The sequence below is a fragment of the Bombus pyrosoma genome, linkage group LG3 (assembly GCF_014825855.1).
Source record: "Bombus pyrosoma isolate SC7728 linkage group LG3, ASM1482585v1, whole genome shotgun sequence".
NCBI lineage: Eukaryota > Metazoa > Arthropoda > Insecta > Hymenoptera > Apidae > Bombus > Bombus pyrosoma.
The window spans coordinates 14,134,848-14,154,921 of record NC_057772.1 but is presented as its reverse complement, the minus strand read 5'-3'; the positions used below and the strand labels follow the sequence as shown (position 1 = coordinate 14,154,921).

Sequence of the window (20,074 nt, the reverse complement as noted above, 5' to 3'; positions counted from 1 at the left end):
TGAAGTTACTAATAATATTATTATCTTTATTGTAATATATTACTTTTAAGCAAATATACAGCTACAAATTTAAATAGATGCAAAATAGCTGAATGTATTTGTTGCTAAGTTCTGTTTATCACCATATTCTTTAATGCGTGTAATTTCGATGAATAGCATTGAATATAGGTTATAAAGGAATAAATTCTAGTGTATACGTATGTATGGACATATATAAGTATATATATATATGAAACACTAATAAGTACAAAAGTATTTCTGGTTTAGAAATAACGTGAATTTTTTTGTAAATTATGATATAATATGAATTATGATAAGGCTTTATCAATTAGAATTTTATAATAAAGAAATGAGGAAAGGAAAATAATGTAGACGTGTATAAGATACATTCTTTGCACTATCTTATAAGTACCAAAACTCTTTCAAAATAAAAAATTTCGGTTCGTTTATAATTACGATTATCAGTTAGTAAGAATTAAGAAATTGATTATCATGAATTCTGTTACGGATAAAGTTATTACAAATAATTCAAAACAACTATGTGATCTTTAATCTTTTCGGAATATTTATAATTGCATTTTTATCCAACAGATACATTTGGCATTTTAATCGATTATAATACCTTAACGTTCTAAGTAAAAGAGGATTACACCATGCAAAAATAGTGACGATATGCACTTGCACGATACATATCTAGCGATAGTTTATCCTAAGTACATGTAATACATTATCAGAGTAACATTGGTGGGTTGCATATTAACATGACATAGTTAAATATGAATATTGATTTCAAAATTGTTAATAGTGCGAATAAATATAATTTTTTTAAAGAAAAGTGGAAGATGACTTAAGAGAAATTGTCAAACGGATATAATGATGCTTTTTGACTTTCTTATACTAGTATTATATTATAGTATTTATATCATCTGGCATCTTAATTGGGGGGGAAAGAGGGGGGGGGGAGATTGAATATTATAGATTTGTAATAATTTTATTCAGTAGCATTGATGTTTATGTCTTCAAGATTTCTTGACGATCATTTGTTAGTATTGTCAAAGGATTTTACAATTTTTTATTTTTCAAATTAAATTAAGAAATCGTATTAAATAATAAAAATAATAAATAAGATGTCCTTCTTTGAGCATGAAATTCAAGTTATTAAGATATAGATAAATATAATTATTCAATAAAAAAAATTGTGTTGTCCAGTACTCGTGGAAAGTGAAATTAATTATCATCGTATAAACCATTTATCATGTATTATAGTTTCCATAGGATTATTATTAAAAGGATGGAATTTTTAACATTTTTTTGTTTACAATAAATTCATATATAAAAAGTAATCAATCGTGAAACATTGGATTAATGTATTCAAGTTTGTTTTTATACGAGACGACAGAAACGCCCAACTGATTATGTTGTAGATAGAGGTAGAATTACGCTTACATATACTATATAAATTTCCTTATACGATATGATTAATCTTGCTACGGTCTTTGAATTATATATTCTAATTTTGCTTTCATTTCAACAAACAAAGATATGTACTCTTACAATGATTTAAGAAAAGCAGGAGCATAAAATTAGAATTAAAAATTGCGCGCGTTAATAACGATTTTCTCATACCCTTTTCAAGAACATTTTAACCAATAAAGAAATACCCAAAGAATATAGATAGGTTAAGAATAAATGTACAATTGTTATTTTCAGACTTACATTTTCATAGTTTCTAGTTGATTTCTTTTATGATGAAAAGAACAATCTTATATCTTCAATTGTATTAATGTTTAAAAAAATTTCATTTTCATGTATGGAAAACAAATCTAAAAGATAGAAAACATATCTAAGTAAATATGTGAATTATTGTCTGCTGTAAAGTATGGAAGAATATTTAAAACGTTGACATGCTTAGTGATTAATATATTCATTTTCAGTGTAAGAAAGAATTACGTTTTTCGCAAATTTCTACAGCTTTTTTGTTATTGTTTCTTGTATAGAATAACATTCTTCAAAGTGGGAAGCATAGCCAAACCATAAATGCTTCCCGTCGTCGTGGTGCTTTATGGCTTTCGTTCAGCAAAGGAAATCAATATACGATTTGTCGTTAAATCAAAATAAATGCGATCTGCTTGTGTTTTGCTACATATTTCATTATTTTCTGGTATTTTCATCGGTGCCTGAGTTTTAATACGAATCCGCGAATCGTTTTCTTTATTTCACGCTTCAAGAAGTAAAGTGATGTTTAAACTAGCGCAACAAATGTTGCAAAATGTACATACACGTATAAAGGAGGTTACTTTTAATGGAAGCATGTGCAGGTCGAGATTCAATGCGCTGTGTCGATAACAGTATCGAAACGAATTCCTTTACGTCATGCATATCGGTTTATCTGCCTTTAAAAACAATCGTGTCACCTACATAAACTGTTCATTGGTAAGATGAAAATTCAGTAGGAGGCGTTGAACATAATAGAATGTTATACATATAATCACGTATCAATACAATACGATATAACATCAATATATGTAATATGATGGGATTTTGAATGAGGGATCAGGAATGTCTTTTACGCAACAATAAAATAATGCCTAATAAAATAAAGTAATGATACAAAATGGAAAAATACAAGAATACTTGTTGCGTGATGCCATCTTCTCTCTCTTTTACCAATTCCCTCTGTACATAATTCTTCAATCTTTCCTTTGGTTCTTTTTTTTTGTTTATTGTATTTAATTTCAATTCCTTCAGTTCTTCGCGAAGCTGTCGTAGCTTCATTACGTCGATCTCTTCGATTTTTGTTTCTTTCTTCGATTTTACCGTGTTCTTGATTTTGATTAACGTTCCCTCGGTATCATCTCCCGTTACAATCATTTCCGTAAGCCCCTTTGAATCTTCCCTTACTTGTATTTCTTCGCTTATTCTCAATATTTCTTACTTCAATGTTTCAAATTGTTCAATACTACAAGTTACCAGTTTCTTAATCATTTTTTATTGTCACTACGTAAGATGGACAATCGAAATACTTTCACATTTCATTCTCTAATCCTAATATCTCTTTCGTTTCGGTCAAATCTCTAAATTAATATTTTGCAACAATATATTACATACATATCTACCTACGTATTGGTCGTATATGTAATTATATTTAATACATGTTTAAAAATACAATTATAGGTCATAATGGCTCGTTGTTTAGTTATTGAATCTGCAGTGATATGATAAATAGAGATTATTGAATAAATCCATTGATTTTCAACAGTTAAGGAGGTTTTTTTTTGTCACAAAAGTATATAAAATATTCAATACACTATTCCGTAAGCTTAATTGCTTCGTTCTTAAACTTTCCAATATTGCCTATTTGAAGTGCGTATGTATTTTTAAAAGCTTGGTTTGAAAGCAAGAAAATGAATTTAGAAGTTCATACATATATTAATTCTACATATGTACCATATGTTACGTGTCGGAATTGCTGTTACTAATTGAAAGTGTAATGTTAAGATATTTTTTTATTAAAATAAAGATTTACATTTAAAAGCCGTATGACTTCTGTAAACAAATATAGAATTATGAGTCGATGAAAAAATATATTTCAGAAATTTTAACGACATGTTATAATGATTTTGACATAGTTTCAGAAAAAGGTCTTTCTTTAAAACGTCCTTTAAATTGTTTCAAATAGTTACATACATATACGATCATTATGATTCTCGTATATGTCGATGAATAGACTGTACTTTTTAAATTGTATAATAAGCTTCTATAACATTTGTGGTATAACATAGATAGTAGATCTATCGTAACTTTATTCTCATAGTGCACATAATAATACTTTACATTACAATGTTAATTTAGTAAAATATTATTTTATTAATACAATTAATGAGAAAAATAGAATATTATGTTATTAAATTAACATCCTTATATTTCACGTTAGATAGAAATTTACATTTTAGATAATTATAGATAATGAGATATTTCAAAATTATATTAGGTAATTGGTTTTTTTACGAAAATTTGGATATAGAGAAATTTTTAAATTTGCTACAATGTCAGATCTTATTCATGAATAAACAAAGTAGAAATTTGGGGATGGAACGTTTATTTATCTTGTGCCCTCGAGTTATTATATTTTTATAGGTACAATAGCAATGTTTAATAACAAATCAAGATTCCACTGCTAAATCTACTAAATTGTATACAATGCTACATAATTATCTGAATTTTTGCAAGATTGAAAAACTTTAGACATGAGAAGACTATGTGTTAGATTAACGGAATTATAATTATATCAAAATTTATTATTTGATTCAATTATTAGATTTAAAAGAAATTACTTTTCCTATGGTTTATTAAAAATTACTTAATTTAATTCAATGTAGTGGTATTATAACACGACGACTAAAAGCTTTTATTTAGGTCTACACTAATCATTTTAAATGTGCACTTCCTTGTAGATAAGCAACTCCACGTTACTGCAGTATAAAACTGGTAACAATTTCAAAACAAAGTTAAGTAGGATATAAGAGTTTGTGAATTTTAGGATTTTTAATGGTTTCGATGTTGCACTTTACTGCTAAAAGTGGTTCATACGTTATGTTGACCAGTCTTACACATTAGATTGTATATCTTTGGTCCTCGTCTTTGTTTCTCTTATGAGAATCGTGTTCTTACTATACTCTTTTAGCTGTCTCAGATATAAACTACACTGCTGATGAATATTATTAGATTTGAAAGTGTTAAAAAATATAACTATTGTTCTATTTATGTGATTCACATGATAATATCTATTATTGAAAATGAATGCTTTATTATTTACACTAGCATTAACAATGTATAAACAACGTTATTTGTTTAATATTTATGATACATAGTCGATATTTATGCGCAGTATCTATTATGAAATTTTGTAAAAGATTTTGTATCACTTAATTTGCTATTTACTTACTATACTTTTGAACTGATATTTTTTCTGACCCAAGTTACAATGAGTGCAAAAAGTAAAAGCAATTTTGTATTTCAATTACATAACAATTGCACAGAATAGCGAGCAGTCACGTAGTGATAGTCTAAATATTCGCGTCTTGCGAGCACTGTGACATCTAAATAGATGAGTAAGCAATAGCCGTCGAGAAATGCCAATTACGTGATACAGCTTGTTTCTCTGCATTGTACGATATGATAGAATCATCTTATATGGATTAATCTAGTTAGAGAAGCTTTTAGATGAGAAATTTTATTACATTCATCGGTTAATATCTTTGCAATCAAGTCTGGATAATAATAATACTTCTATAAAAAAATTAATTTGCTCTTGTTAATTGAACAAAATATTTTAAGTGATTTATAATTAAACATAAAATATAAGCGTAATCGTTACACGAGTCGTGCCATAGATAACAAGTCTGAAGGAAATGTGCATATAGTAGTTTATTAAAAGAAATTTCATATATTGATATATTATTTCGTATTTCATATATGATATTAAATATGAATAAATAACTTATAATCAATTCATTGTCAAAAGTATGGAGAAATTCATCTTCCGGTCTAATTCAGACCTTCTGATTTTATTAAGGGCTGTAATATTTATGGCGTTACTTGCTTTCTTTATTATAATTTTTTCCTATACTGTGCTATAACGGGATTTGCAGTTACTAATAACATATGAATTTATTCCATTATTGTATTTTTCTAAGATTTTCTGTTGGAGCTTTTCTGAAATTCTCTTCAATTTTTCTATCAATCAACTTAGAATTCCTAAACCACACAATCGTAATTAATCGGCCGATATTAAACGTACGATACTTAACATAAAAGTAAACTGTTTTTTTTACTTATATAATTATACAGAATGAATTTTACTTTTTAGGATTTTTACATTTTTATTTTTATTTTGAAAACAAGGAAAACCAAAAATTAATTTCAGAGATATTACGGTCGCAGAACCCGATAGAACTAATTATAGTCACTTATAATTAGTAGAATTAATGAGCATTATAAGATTATAAGAGTTTTAGAATATGCCTGAAATGGCTGCGGACGCCGTTTAACAAAAAGCGAAATATTTGGAGTAGCGACACCTCTTGGAAGCCATATTTTGTTAAATTTGATTGGTAATGAATGACTCGATACATTCGTCTGTGGAAAAACACCAACCATTGTTAAACGTATTCTTTGTCCATGAAACACTCATGACAAATTGAAGTATTTCGGCGCAATTCACAAGTATTACCTATAGGTATGTATGTATTACATATTATAAAATACATTTCTTATAAAATAGAGAAGTATTTCTTTGCTATATCTTAAGATACATACCTTATGATAAAATATGTGACATGAAACACAAAAGCATGTTCCAAATAGACTTTGAAATACACAGACCCTATGGAATATGAATTGCAGCTACGTTATTGCATAACGTATCTAACGCGGAAAATATTTAACCTTGGACAGGTACAAGTTGAAAAACTGTAAAAAGGGTTTTTTAAAAATCGTCGTAAATGGACAATTTAAACAGAGCGATTGGATTAGTGATAAAATGGCGAACTTATAAATATCAGAAACGCGCGCGTGTGTGTATGTGTGTGAAAACACTTTTTTTCTTATCTCAATTTCTAATAAACCATGGAAATTCTATGCAGATTAGGTTTTTATTCATTGGTGATATTCTAGGAAGAGGAAGGTGGAACAGAAAAATTGGAAAAATAATTCTTGGCCATTTATGAATAAAATTTATCTTAATTTATATGTATATCATGACTATTATAATTCATGTTGATATAAGAATATCGTGTCATTAAGAAATTAATGAGATTGGTATTAATGCATATTGTACTGTGCTCCTTACTGAGAAAATATCTCATACTAGTCTTCACAGTAGTGTATAAATTATCACAAAAGTCTATAACATTTTGAATTTTGAAATTGTTACATACACATAAAGATATCCCCAATAAAATGTAACTTTATGCGATGGTGAAATGCAAAATTATGGTGTGTTTCAACGTAACATAAGACCTTAGAAAATAGAATTTTTAATTAATTTCTATGCATTTCTGTATGAGTGTCCTATAAAAGTATCAAAATATCGAAAATTAAACAGTTTATGAAATACTTACAACTTGCTATTTAAATATGTAATTTAACTGTCTTATAATTTAACCAAAGAAAATTTATAATTTATGTTTTATAATTTTAGTTAATATTATTCCATCAGTAAATAAAGACACTTATAAGATATATTTTCTTAGTAGTATATTGCTTTTTTTTAACTTTTTCCCTACCGTTTTTTTTATTTTTAATCTGGCAATAGCTATACAAATAAAGCTATTCTCAATTACGTGACTCATTTTGCTTAGCATATCAAAGTGCTTAGAAAGTAATATTACATTTAAAAGCAGACCAATAAAAGTATGATGAATGTAACATATTATGTGTAACACGTTTCGTGTTTGAAGTTCTGTTATTTTTATATGGAATTATCACACTTCATTGTTATGTATCAAATATCTACCGGAAATTTTAATGAGTGCAGTATATATACTTTTGTCGATAAAAATATCAACAAGTTTCTTACACAAGAATACATATAGATCTTTAAATCAATGGTTCATTCATTAGAAGTACTTTTATGATCCAGCGGTGTATAAAATGTAAGGCATACAATTTGCTGCACGAATTGAATGTCTACCTGCTTTATAACTCTCAAATGCTCAGTTAATGACCTCTGACTACAGAAAATGTTGTTAGTAAGATCGTTAATATAAATAAATAATATAAGATAATAACAAAAAACAATCGACAGATGAAACTATTGTATTAACTTAATACGATAATCTGCTTTCTTGTTCTTCTTTAAAATAGTAGTATATGATATTACATTACGTAAATAATTGTTGCGAGATCAGTTCGTCTCAACATAATAAGGACTATGGAAAAATTATTTAGGCCTTAAGGCAGGTGACCGGATGGTTTATACTATTTGTAGTATATCTGTGAGATGTTGCGCGTTCAATTCCTGCTATGGTCCTCAATTTTCCTACATCCCTTCAAATATGATAGAAATACATAAAAAATGAGCATAGTTTTCAGAATAATAAATCCTATTACATCTAAATCTAAGTTACCTATATCAAATATGAATTATCGTGCCATATTGTATACATATGAAGTGATAAACAATTTCAAATCTTGTATTATGGATTTTACTAAATTTAATAATTAATCATCTAATAATTAAATATGCAACTGAACTAATCGTTAACAATACGTTACTATTGCTGTAATAGTATCTAATAAGTTTGTTTTTCGAAGCAATGCTGCGTTTATATGTTAGCTAGTTCAATATTAATTCAATATTACATATATTGATATATTATACCAATGAAATTTTATTTTTATTTCTTCTGAACTTTTGAACTTTTTATTATTTTGCAGGTGTGATTTTTAAGGAAACATAGTTTCGAAGCTTATCTTTTTTCTTTTGGGTTGATAACGCCTTGATAATTCTATAGAATGTCAATTTATATGGGTACATTGGATGCTAAGGTTCGATGTCTATGTGCTCGCAAGATTGTAACACGAACTGTCGGAAATTGACCAGAGACCACCTCCGGAAAGTTAAAATCGGATATAAAGGAAGGCGGGTGTTCATAAGTTTCGTATTGCTGTATTTTAACCTACTTCTCCATTCCGTTGAAATGGAACGAGGGCAGTTTTCATGACCAGTGGAAAGGCAGTAGTGCTGCATCAGAATCGATTTTAACGTATATCTGTCTTTTAGGGCGTCAGATTAATCCTAACTCTACTTTGTCCCAAATTTGTTTCTTATCCGTATAACGAATATTTCTTTTATTTCATTTTTTAAAGGAATCACAAAGTAACATCCATAAACTCTTATATATTGTTTCAGTTTTGTATTAAGCCAATAGTAGGTACTTTAACAATTATATAGAAAGCATTGAAAATGTATTAAAAATAAAGTTGAAATTATACGAAGTTATATATTTCTACATACAGTTGTAGATAATTTCATATTTTTGCGGTGAAAATATCTATTATTTATATCGGTATGTTTGCAATGTTTCATGCCATTTATACAAAATATTTTAATAAAAATAACTGAATTATTCAACTTTATTTTACGGCTTTATATGTACGTATATTTAATATAACAAATTTGAATTAAAAGCACAGAATGCTTAAAAAGATATAGGATTTAAGTGAATAAATTTCAAGATTCTTATATACATTACATGTTACTGCGTTGAGTCTATTTCGCTTTATCCAATTTGTTAGATAATAAACATAAAATAAGATTTAAGCTGAAATTTTAATATATTATACAAAATTTACTAGACCGTAGTTAAATCAGCATCAATTACGTTTTTCTATTCAAAGACTTTCATAATTAGAATCTGTACTCTTTTCGAACAGTCAAAATCTTCTTTATAATGAACTTATATCTTCTAAACAATTTTTGATAATATTCAGACGTAGCAATAAATTAAGCTACTGATAACATGGATGGTAAGCACTTAATTTGAAACATCTTATCCTGCGGTCATCCAAACATTCTGCGAAGTCTTTATTTTAATTTTCCGTACAATAGAACATCATGCACCCTAATTACAACCAGGCTGTCCGAAATTCAAAGACTTGTTCCCATTTTTAGTGCTCATCGCGAATGCACACTTGTACACTGAGTCGTTTTATCTTTGCTATTTTTGTAGGGGGTTCCTTTAGAACTAGACCAACCAATCATTACTCTTCACTCTCTACCCTGGGAATTTACTATATCGAAATCTGTTCTTGATGCGCCTATATAAAAAGTATAAATAGAAATCGAAATTACAAACTTGGTAATTCAATATTCAAGTAGTTTTTATCAAATACGAATTCTTTGGTTCGACTGTCTGATGCCAAATCGATGATATTAAGTTAGTGATTATCTTTAATCCGATTAACTCACGATTATTTTTACACGTTTATAACCACATATCATTTCAATAATCAATTGCTTTTCATTAATTTGACGGGGAACATCGTCGCGTCGTGACGGACAATGGTTGCGTTGTATTGGTACCAGTTTGTACTTACTTATCCTGCAGGGTAGGCCAAAGTTCAGAGTAGGATTTTAGAAAAGAATAACTTCGTTCTTCTTTTGATTTCATGTTACAGGTTCGTATATGTTACAATTGAGATTTAGGAGATTTATCATGATGAGTTACACTGAGAAGCAACGCATAAAAATAGTAGACTTTTAGTATCAAAGTGATAAGTCCATTATCGGCCGCCACGTTCGCCCGATCTTTCGGCTTTCCATTACTTTCTGTGGGACTATCTAAAGGAATAGGTACATGTGAATAGACCATGTATACTTGAGAGCTCAAGGAAAACATTCTTGCAGAAACTGAAATATTAGAACATTATATAATATTCGGATATTAAACATTGTTATGAAACATGCTATCGAAAGATCCTGACATTGCTAGACAGTAAACAGAGGGTATATAAAAAATATTATTAACTCTCATACATAAACTCCATACTATTGTAAGCTTTAAATATTTAGCAATATCGTACAAATATGTTATAAAATAAGAAAGTTATTTATGTTTTAAATCCTATTCTTGGTTTTAGTCCACCCTGTACTTACGGTTCGCTGTTCAATAGGTTCTTAAGTTTAAGAGAGTTTCAAGTTTCAATCTAACCGCCACTTCTGTCCATTAGCCGCATACGTCATTGCTCGTCAATTATTTGATATTAAAAATTGTAATTATATTTACAGATATTTATAATTATATTTACACAGCTACAACAATATCTGTTGATAATTTCGGGCAACTAAACTGTGTACAGTTCTTATTTTCTACCTTCAGTGTTAAATCTCGGTATTCATTTCTTTTGCGTTTTTGACATTTTACAGAGAAAATTTGAAACATTACAAAGATACCTTTTTTCAAAATTGATTAAAGGAAATTATGTTCTAAAGTGTATTAGGAAAATGAAATACAATTTAGTCACAGATTTCTATTACATATTTCCTAAGAATGTGTTTTTCCACGAGGTTCTTAATGTTATTATGTATACATTCCTCAGTATAATTGCGAGAATAATGCAATGCAATAATCACGAAAATATGTGTACATGATTATAAAAACAATAATCGATAATCTATCGGGGAATGTATGCAGGACAGAAACATCTGAAAGAAACAATTCTGAAACTAACGAACAAAGTTTTGTAAAGAAATTAAAACTCTCTGTGGGAAGTTGATTTGATTTTAATGAGTATGTTCTGAAGGATATTCCTAGGCTGTCTTTGTATTTAAAATGAAGAAAAACGAAACTTTTTTCTTCGTGAATCGATCGAATTTCCTGTTGTAAATATACTACGTAAATAAATAAAAAATTAATATATATAGATAAATATATTTAGAGATATTGATATAGGGATAGATAGAAGGTACACGATATAAGAAAGGCAGAATGTAGAAACATATCATCATATGTCATACATGTGTCATGGTATTGCATAACTAGTATGTACTCTGAATCAGTGATAAAGTTAGGAAAACAACTTCCTTCGTTATTCACTTCTTGGACCGGAAATCGTGATTCGCTAACACAACATAATCTCGTACCTATCAGTCTAAATCTTCGTACAGAATGTTATAAAAGAAGACTTTGAGTAGGTACTCATCGAGGGGAATTAAAAATATCTAATCAACGTAGGTTCTAAAATTAATCCTTTAGATATTATATCAAATTTTAGGTCCGACACACATGTCAATCCGACAATATTTAAATCAAATAATTGATAATATATGGATGGTAGAAAGAGATTCAAGAGAATGACGATTTCGATTACCAGATTTGATTCTTTTGAATTTTTTACTGTGGACTATGGATACTCAAAGAGTTTTGTTTGTGATGCATATTATACATCGTCAGTGATGCATATTGTGGTAAACTTACAAATAAAATGTTATTTAATACGAATATGAAACACGGAAGGAGTATATATCTAAAGAAGTATGTGGATCTATGATGATTAGCTATGTTTTATTACTTTCAAGAAATGCGTAAATTTATACAAAATATTAGACTCTCTTTTTGCAAAACCTTTTGTATACCTTCTCAAAACTCTGCATAAGTACTCTTTTGCAAACGCTTTAGTATACTGGAAATAAGGTTTTTTTAAATAATCAGTACTGATTTGTTTCTATTCTTCTTCCAAATGTTTTTTAAATCATTCTTCAGCATACTCGCTCTTTCATAAATTGATTTTTTTTTCGTAGTGAAATATTATCGTATTTCAAAACTTGTATATCGGCTGTTGCCGCTCATTCTGAACAAATTGGTAACAAAGTTAGTGCACACTTACAATCCGACGTGCTCAGACTTGAACTAAGCATTGTTTACAAGCCTTGTATATAAACACTGGCAGTATATCTTGTGTCCGAAATTTTTTGTGACATAAAGTTCGCTCTTTTTTAGAATTTCTTTTAATATTTGGATGACAATAAATAATAACTCATAAGTTTTTTACTGTTATCTATATAGTGTAATGTAACATAATGTAATATATTTTTATTGGTCGTTGTACATTTATTGAAAATGTATAGCTCAGAAATTAAAAATTGTACAGTGTTCGAATCCTTTTGTAACTGATCATATAGACATCCTAATGGTTTAAACTAAATGTTAGATTTGTTGAATGTACATAGTCGATATGAAAAACAAATGAAATGCAGAATTAGCAGTATTGAAATTATAGTATGATAGTCTAAGTTAAATATATACATTGGAGACTAGAGAAACAATATTATCTTTTATCTTATATCGTTCTGCAACGCTTGGTGGGGTTGAATAGACTTTCAGTTGACTAAAGCAGGAAACAGGAATTGAAACAAATGCCTTTATGTTTCAGACATTCAGACATGGCTTTCCACATCAGCCGACAGCCGTGGCATTCGATCCAGTTCAAAGACTTCTTGCTATTGGCACTAAATCTGGATCTCTTAGGATGTATCCTTTCATAATGTTTTAATATGATCAGTGTAACTAGGTAAAAGGAAAAGAACAAAGGAGTATCCACTAGTGTAATAACTCAAAATGTATACGACCCAATCAGGTATAGCTTTCTATATGATTAAATTTCTAACAAGACCAAATAGAAGACTAATTATAAAACAGACCATATTAATAAGAGATAATTGCAAAGATTATGATAAATTATTCTGAAAATAACTTTGAAAGAGTTTAAAAAAGGAAACGTATACTTTCAGTGACAAATGCTAAATTAAAATTTTCTATCTTATACAATATACATGGTCAAATGGTATCTGTTATAAAATGCAAAGAGTAATTTTTGAATTTTAGAATAAAAATAACTCGCTTTTATGTTTTCATAAAATTTCTTTTCACAAAACTATATTTTATTGCATTATGGTATTCTTGTTTAGTAAATGTACTAAATGTATTATTTAAAACTTTCTTCAAGATAAATGGCATTTATTGTGTTTTATAATGTAAATAGCAAGTTAAAGATTTTCATATTTAAAAAAATAGCGCGTTTCTTAACATTATTTAAATTGTATTATAAAGTACATATAAAAAAGCCTTAATACAACGGGAGGTTATCAAATATAAGTAGTGAAGAATCTTTCCGTAATATAATCAGACATAATACATTGAAGTTGTAATTTGGATAGGTATGTCGCTATTAACATAGCTGCATACGGTACGTAAGATATTACGTATGTATTTTGAATATATCAAAAGGATATCAATATGGCAAAATGATTAAGAGACATTTGAATCTCTTTCTGTGAAAATTTTCTTGTCGTTTGATTAACTCTTACATTTACGTTTCTAGTGATTTATAAAGATGTCTATAAGATTGTTAAAGAATCATATCGAGTAAAGTTATCCAATTTGATTGGATTAATTACTCCGTACAGTTGGTTTATGGTTCGTCAACCATGTGTTCTTTCACGTGGGTGCTTTTATTGGTCTATTCTGACTAAAGATTTACCATGTAGTGAATGCTCATCACAGCTCGATAAGCTTCCTAGTTGCTATCGAGACAGGCAGTTGCTACAAAGTAACTACTTTCATCTGACGGTGCGCTTTATTGCTCAATAAAATCTTTGAACGCTCTCTACAAAGAATCGATTGTGCATGTATGAAGAATGCAGAAAATCAATGATTGCATGGTGTGCTAGAAGTGATATGATGTAGAGATACAGAGAATAACTTGATTTATTTACAATATATTTCGTTTATTTCTGTTAATTAACTTATTAATTGAGTTATCCTGTAAGCAGAAGTTTGTACAATTACGGAATTATAATTTATAACGACAAATCAATGATCATTTAATCGATCTTAGTTCTTGCAAATGTAAGTATGATGTAATTTACTTCTTATAGAAATGGAACGACACACAGAAAGGCAGGGGATTTCAAAATACGAAAATTATCATGTTCAGGAGATTGGCAAACCCGAGTGACGAGTTAGTTCATTTTCCCTGATTAGTAGGTTGAAGGGGAAACGTGTTCTTCCCTAGTCCCACGAGTCTTTATCTCCTACATTTGTACTATTTGTATTTGTGCATTGTACACATTGTCATCGCCTTTATATAGCTTTTCCCAATATTTGGTGTCTTTCACTCGAGGGGCTTAAGTTAAATTTTATAAAAAACCTTTTAATTTATTATTGTAGGAATTTGTTTCATAGATAATCTGTTCTTCATACTATTACTATATTAAATGTTAATAATTTACCAAATATTCAATGTGAAACGATGAAATTTGCCAGATGTGTTTCAGATTTATGTTTATATTAATTATCCCAACTGTTTTTAAAAAGTATGCTATGCTAATTAGTCTTGAGTTGTATTGAGTTTTATTATTAAATGTATCTACTAATCATAATTTATAAGATAAGTACAAAATATTGTTCATTTACAATTTATTAAACTGTGACAAAATAGACTCTAACAAGGTTTGTAAAATGGATATTTTTGATTTTCCTTAACTAAAACATGATAAAATAGTTTGGGTCGACCAGGTGTAGATGCACATGTAAAACACGAAGGATGTACAGCAGTGGTACAATTACAGTTTTTAATCAACGAGGGAGCATTGGTTTCCGCTACCGCAGATGACACTTTGCATCTATGGAATTTTCGACAGAAAATACCACAGGTTGTGCAGAGTCTCAAATTTCAAAGAGAAAGGTCAGTCTTTTCATTTATATTTCTGATTTTCATTTCATAGTATAGATGTATTTCTTATTGCATACGTTAGTAGTTCACCAACGATATTAGTTTTGCCTTTTATTTCGTTTTCAGTTGTTATATAAAATACATGAGAAAAAATAAAATATAAATTATAGAAGTAATTATTACTGACTATTATTTTTAAATGACTGGTAAGTCGTTACTTTTAAAAACAAATAGATTCTTATTTCACTTAATCATTAGACAATAAACTTCATATATTCTTTCGTGTTACATATTTAAATCTTTTTCATATCTGAAAGATTTTTCTAGTTAATGACGAATAATTCATTCTATTTCAAACAGAATAACATGCATCCACTTACCGCTACAAAGTAAATGGTTATATGTCGGTACGGAACGAGGAAATATTCATGTACTTCATATCGAGACGTTTGTTCTTTCTGGATATGTAATTAATTGGAACAAGGCTATCGAAGTGTAAGTACGCAAATGTTTGTCTAAATAGTTTAAGCTAAATATGATTAATATCCTAACTATGAACAGTATCATACGTACATGTGTAGAATAAACAGCGGCAGCGACATATACTTGCAATTATGTACGTCTTATTTCAAACTGTCTTTATTTTTCTTTAATCCTATACATATTTTCTTACTTATTCCGATAGTTGGATTATTTTCCGATTTAGAAATGAACAGTTTGATTTCCCACTAAAAGCGATTATGATAGAATTTGTCTTTTTATTAAATTATTTTATTAAATTTATTAAATTATTTAAGTAAAATTACCTAAACATCTCTTCGAATTGTGATGATGCAAAAAATATTTTTTACATAACGTGAATGGTATCGAAGGACCGATATCCGGCAAGAATATTTTTTCCCAAGTTTATTCCTCGGAGCTTCCAAGATCATTGATGTTTTTTATGTATACAACTATATGTATATTTTGATTTATTATCGTGTGGTTGGTAAAAACAATACGTTCAGGTATGTATAATAACGTGACCTTGAAATGACCGATTTCCAAAAATTGAAGTTTTACATATCATTTATGTCTATCGAGATCGCGGACTTTGGCCAAAACGCCTGAACTTGAGAATGTGAAGCAAATATTTTTTATCGCGTTAAGAATATCTAGAAGACTTGATCATAAAATGTGCAAAACAGCATGCACTTTCCTTTAAGTTATCATCTTCATAGATATTCAAAATAGTGTTCTTGTACGATTGCACATCGTTTGAAGCGAGCAATAACCGATTGTAATGACCTTCCGATTGTTTCAGAATTAATAGCAATACAAATTGTAACTAATCGGTTCATCGTATCCTCTTGTGTAGCTCATTGATCTTTATAAACTGTTTGTTTTAACCCCTTCCTCCTCATATATAGGTGTAAGATCTGGCGAACATGATAATCATGCTACAATTCCATTACGACCAATCCATCGATTTGGAAATTTTGAATTTAAAATTTGTTTGACATGGTAGAGTAGAATAAGCCGGAAATCATCATGCTAGTATCACATTCTTAGACAGATGTCTAATAGCACAGCATATATGAACATTTGTAGCTTGTTTCGTAAGAATAATGCATACTTTTCTCTGTTTAGAGTATCGCTTATGAAATAGGGACTAATCATTTGGTTATTCAATATGCCGTCCCAAACATTTGCACTCTACAGTTTTTCTTTATCCATTGATTTACCTGTAATGCATGTTTGTTAAATTCAACTGATAATGATTGGTGAAAGATGCTTCGTCAGTAATATCTACGCTTTTAAAAAATGATTGGTAATTTTCATTTTGCTACAAACCTCACTGAGAAAAATGCATACTATTTACGAAATTTGTTCCATGAAGAACCTGTAACGTGTAAAGATAGATGATACGGGTGAAATCATTCTTCTTGAAGCATCCATATTATACCCGTTTTGGAAATACCACTTTCAAGCTGAAATTGTTTTTTTAAACTCACATGTGGATTTTCGTTAACTGTATCTACAATAATTCTTTCATTTCTTTCGTTTCTAATAGTTTTGGTTCTCACATGTTTTTTTCACGGGAATACTAATTTTATGAAAATTGTTGATCACCTCTGTATATGTACAATGCGATGGAGAATTACGATCAGGAAATTGTTTTTGCTCGAATTTGTTCGAATTGCTTCCCTTAAACACTGATTACTTCCACCGCAAATGAATATCATATCATCGAATAATTTATTGTGAATTGTACGTTAACACAATGATGAAATAAAAATGACCAGTACTGCAAACCGCCAGGGATCCATCAGTATTGCGATACTAAACATATTTATCTACATCTATAGCATCTCGATTGTCGCGTCTTGGCTAAAGCTTGTAATCCAGAAATTAAGGTTCTACGTAAAATTTCCGGCGATCCAGATCATTTCCGGGTTATAATATTTACATTTTTGAACGTATTTTCCAATAAGTAACATGATGCAATAAAACATACATATATGTAAATAAAAACGTCGGAGATCATGAAAACTCTGAAAAAATGTCCCTGGAAAAAAATATTCTTATCAAATATTAGTCCTTTGATACCGTTTACATTATGTAAAAAATATTTTTTGCATCATCATAATTCAAAGAGATATTTAGCTGACCTTACATAAATAAATGGACCACCTTGTATATTAAATGGACAACTTATGATACGAATATTAAATATATATCTCGTAAATTAAATACATAAAATTATTCATATGCAGTTTTGAATTGTAACAATTACATATATTGTATAAATGATTGGATGGAAAAATTATTATACGTATATAATAATTTGTTAATGTGTTGATTACTTCAACGTAAAACAGAAGTGTTATTTTACATTTCGTATAAATATCTACGTTTAGCTTACGTTACTGTTGGAATATTGGAAAGAATATAAGTAGATATAATACGATAAAAAATAAATAATTTCGGAAAAATTAAGAAAGACACTTAATATTGAGTAGACACTCTAAATAACTGATGAAAATTTAAGTATTTAACTTGAAACAAAACACAATTTTCTTAGATTATTGAAGTTCATATATGAGCGCATAATATGCAGTGTATTAATATAATTTCTTGAAAGGTAACTATATTTTAACATTAATAAATTTTATAACGTGCGTTAATTTAACTGTTCCCGCTTTATGCCAATTGGAGCAATTTCGAAAAAGATGAGTGAAATTAGAATTAAGGAATTTGATCTGCAATCATAAGTACGTCATACTAGAATGTGTGTATATGTATAATGTGTGAATGTATGAAGGGAACATTAACATGAAGAATAATAATATACACAAGATCGATCTTGAAATTTTTAATCATTGAAATTTTACTTAAAAACGAGAGGGTTCATATATAAATAGAAAAATAACATGAGTGTACAAATTCAAATTGTTAGAAATATATACTAAGAAAATGATCAATATAATATAAGTAATTATTATGTAAAATTTTTCAGAGGGCTCTTCATTATCCAAGAAGGATGGGAAATAATGTCATTCGTAAAAATCACATTCAAAAATCAAATATAACATATTGAATACGATACATATGTGAATTTAACTGTAAATCTTGTGCAATTAAAGTATCAGTGTGTCGTATAGTATATTTACGAAGAGTCTTACCTTACCAGTAGCAAAGAGTCTTACATTATCAATTGTCTCTTCGTTATCAAATTGTAAAACAGGAAAAAAAGAAATTTTACACAAAAGGAAGTGGTGGGACGTCAATATAATCATTGATGTTAGTACATGAAACGATCAAATTAAAAGATCATGGAATTATTGTTAAAATCGATCGATCTTTGAATTATCTGCTTTAAGTTATTACAAAGGTATCTTTACACTAGGAAGTAAAATTAAAAAGTAAAACGTTTTTGTACGAGAATTTCATCAAATCAGCCAACTTTGCGGAGTTTAAGAAATTAGTTTACGATTTAATTCATCTTTATTACTCTTATGGAGTGTTTATTTATTTATTTTAATCGTAAATATTATATTCTTTAAAGAAAAAATATGTACAATACTTTATCATAGCTTCCAATTATAGCTCTAATATAGTGGTTCTTAATCTGTGGAATATGCATATTTATTTATCTATACTAAATCTTTTCTCGCGAAATTTGGAAGTATTCATGATGAGCAATTAATGGGTATTTTAAATATACGTGTTTGATACATATTACAAATTTAAATTTTGAACTATGTCTTGGGGACCTGCGATAACAAAGAATTATTTGAGGGTGATTCAATGAAAGATTGTTAAACAAAAGATTAAGAATTGCTGCTCTAATATATTATATAGCTTATAATTTTAATTCTAATACATATAAACATATAGCTTATAGCTTAGCTCATAGTGATAATTGTTACTATTCATCGATATGTAAATTCAGAGTGGTTGAACATAAAAAATACTAAAATATATAGCAAATTAGAAGATGCAAGTTTTTAACGTTGGAAGAAAACAAAATGTCAGTAATGAATATTCTTGTTAAATCATTAAATAGGAGAATGAATTTTTAAAATATGTTATTAAAAATAACCGAGATTTAAGAATAGCAGCTCTCTAAGACATCATATTTGCCTATAGAATACATTATATTCTGATTGCTAATGAAAATAAAATACACATATATAAAAAAAGTATATAAATATAATCCACACACATGTAATACATGTAATATTTATTCATTTTGAAATTTATCTATTATTTATAAGATATATAAAGTTTTTGAACAAATGAATATAATTATATGACATTTAACTGTAGATTGATTAATTGAAAATTATTGCAA

General features: G+C 28.4%; 1 protein-coding gene across 12 annotated transcripts in view; it reads left to right on the top strand.

The window, feature by feature from the left end:
- Nucleotides 1-20,074, top strand: part of LOC122566189 (syntaxin-binding protein 5) — a 73,949-nt gene that overhangs the window by 994 nt on the left and 52,881 nt on the right. For 9 of the 12 annotated variants that reach the window (XR_006316428.1, XM_043723099.1, XM_043723103.1 and 6 more), the window contains exons 1-4: nt 11,843-11,971; nt 12,937-13,034; nt 15,067-15,249; nt 15,598-15,732. Coding sequence is in view for 10 of the 12 variants with exons in the window: in XM_043723099.1 (XP_043579034.1) it covers nt 11,858-11,971; nt 12,937-13,034; nt 15,067-15,249; nt 15,598-15,732 (530 nt within the window). In the remaining 2 variants the exon portion in view is untranslated. Of the gene's footprint in view, nt 1-11,828; nt 11,972-12,936; nt 13,035-15,066; nt 15,250-15,595; nt 15,733-20,074 lie in introns of those variants that run through there. The other 3 variants (XM_043723093.1, XM_043723095.1, XM_043723101.1) reach the window with 3 other exon arrangements.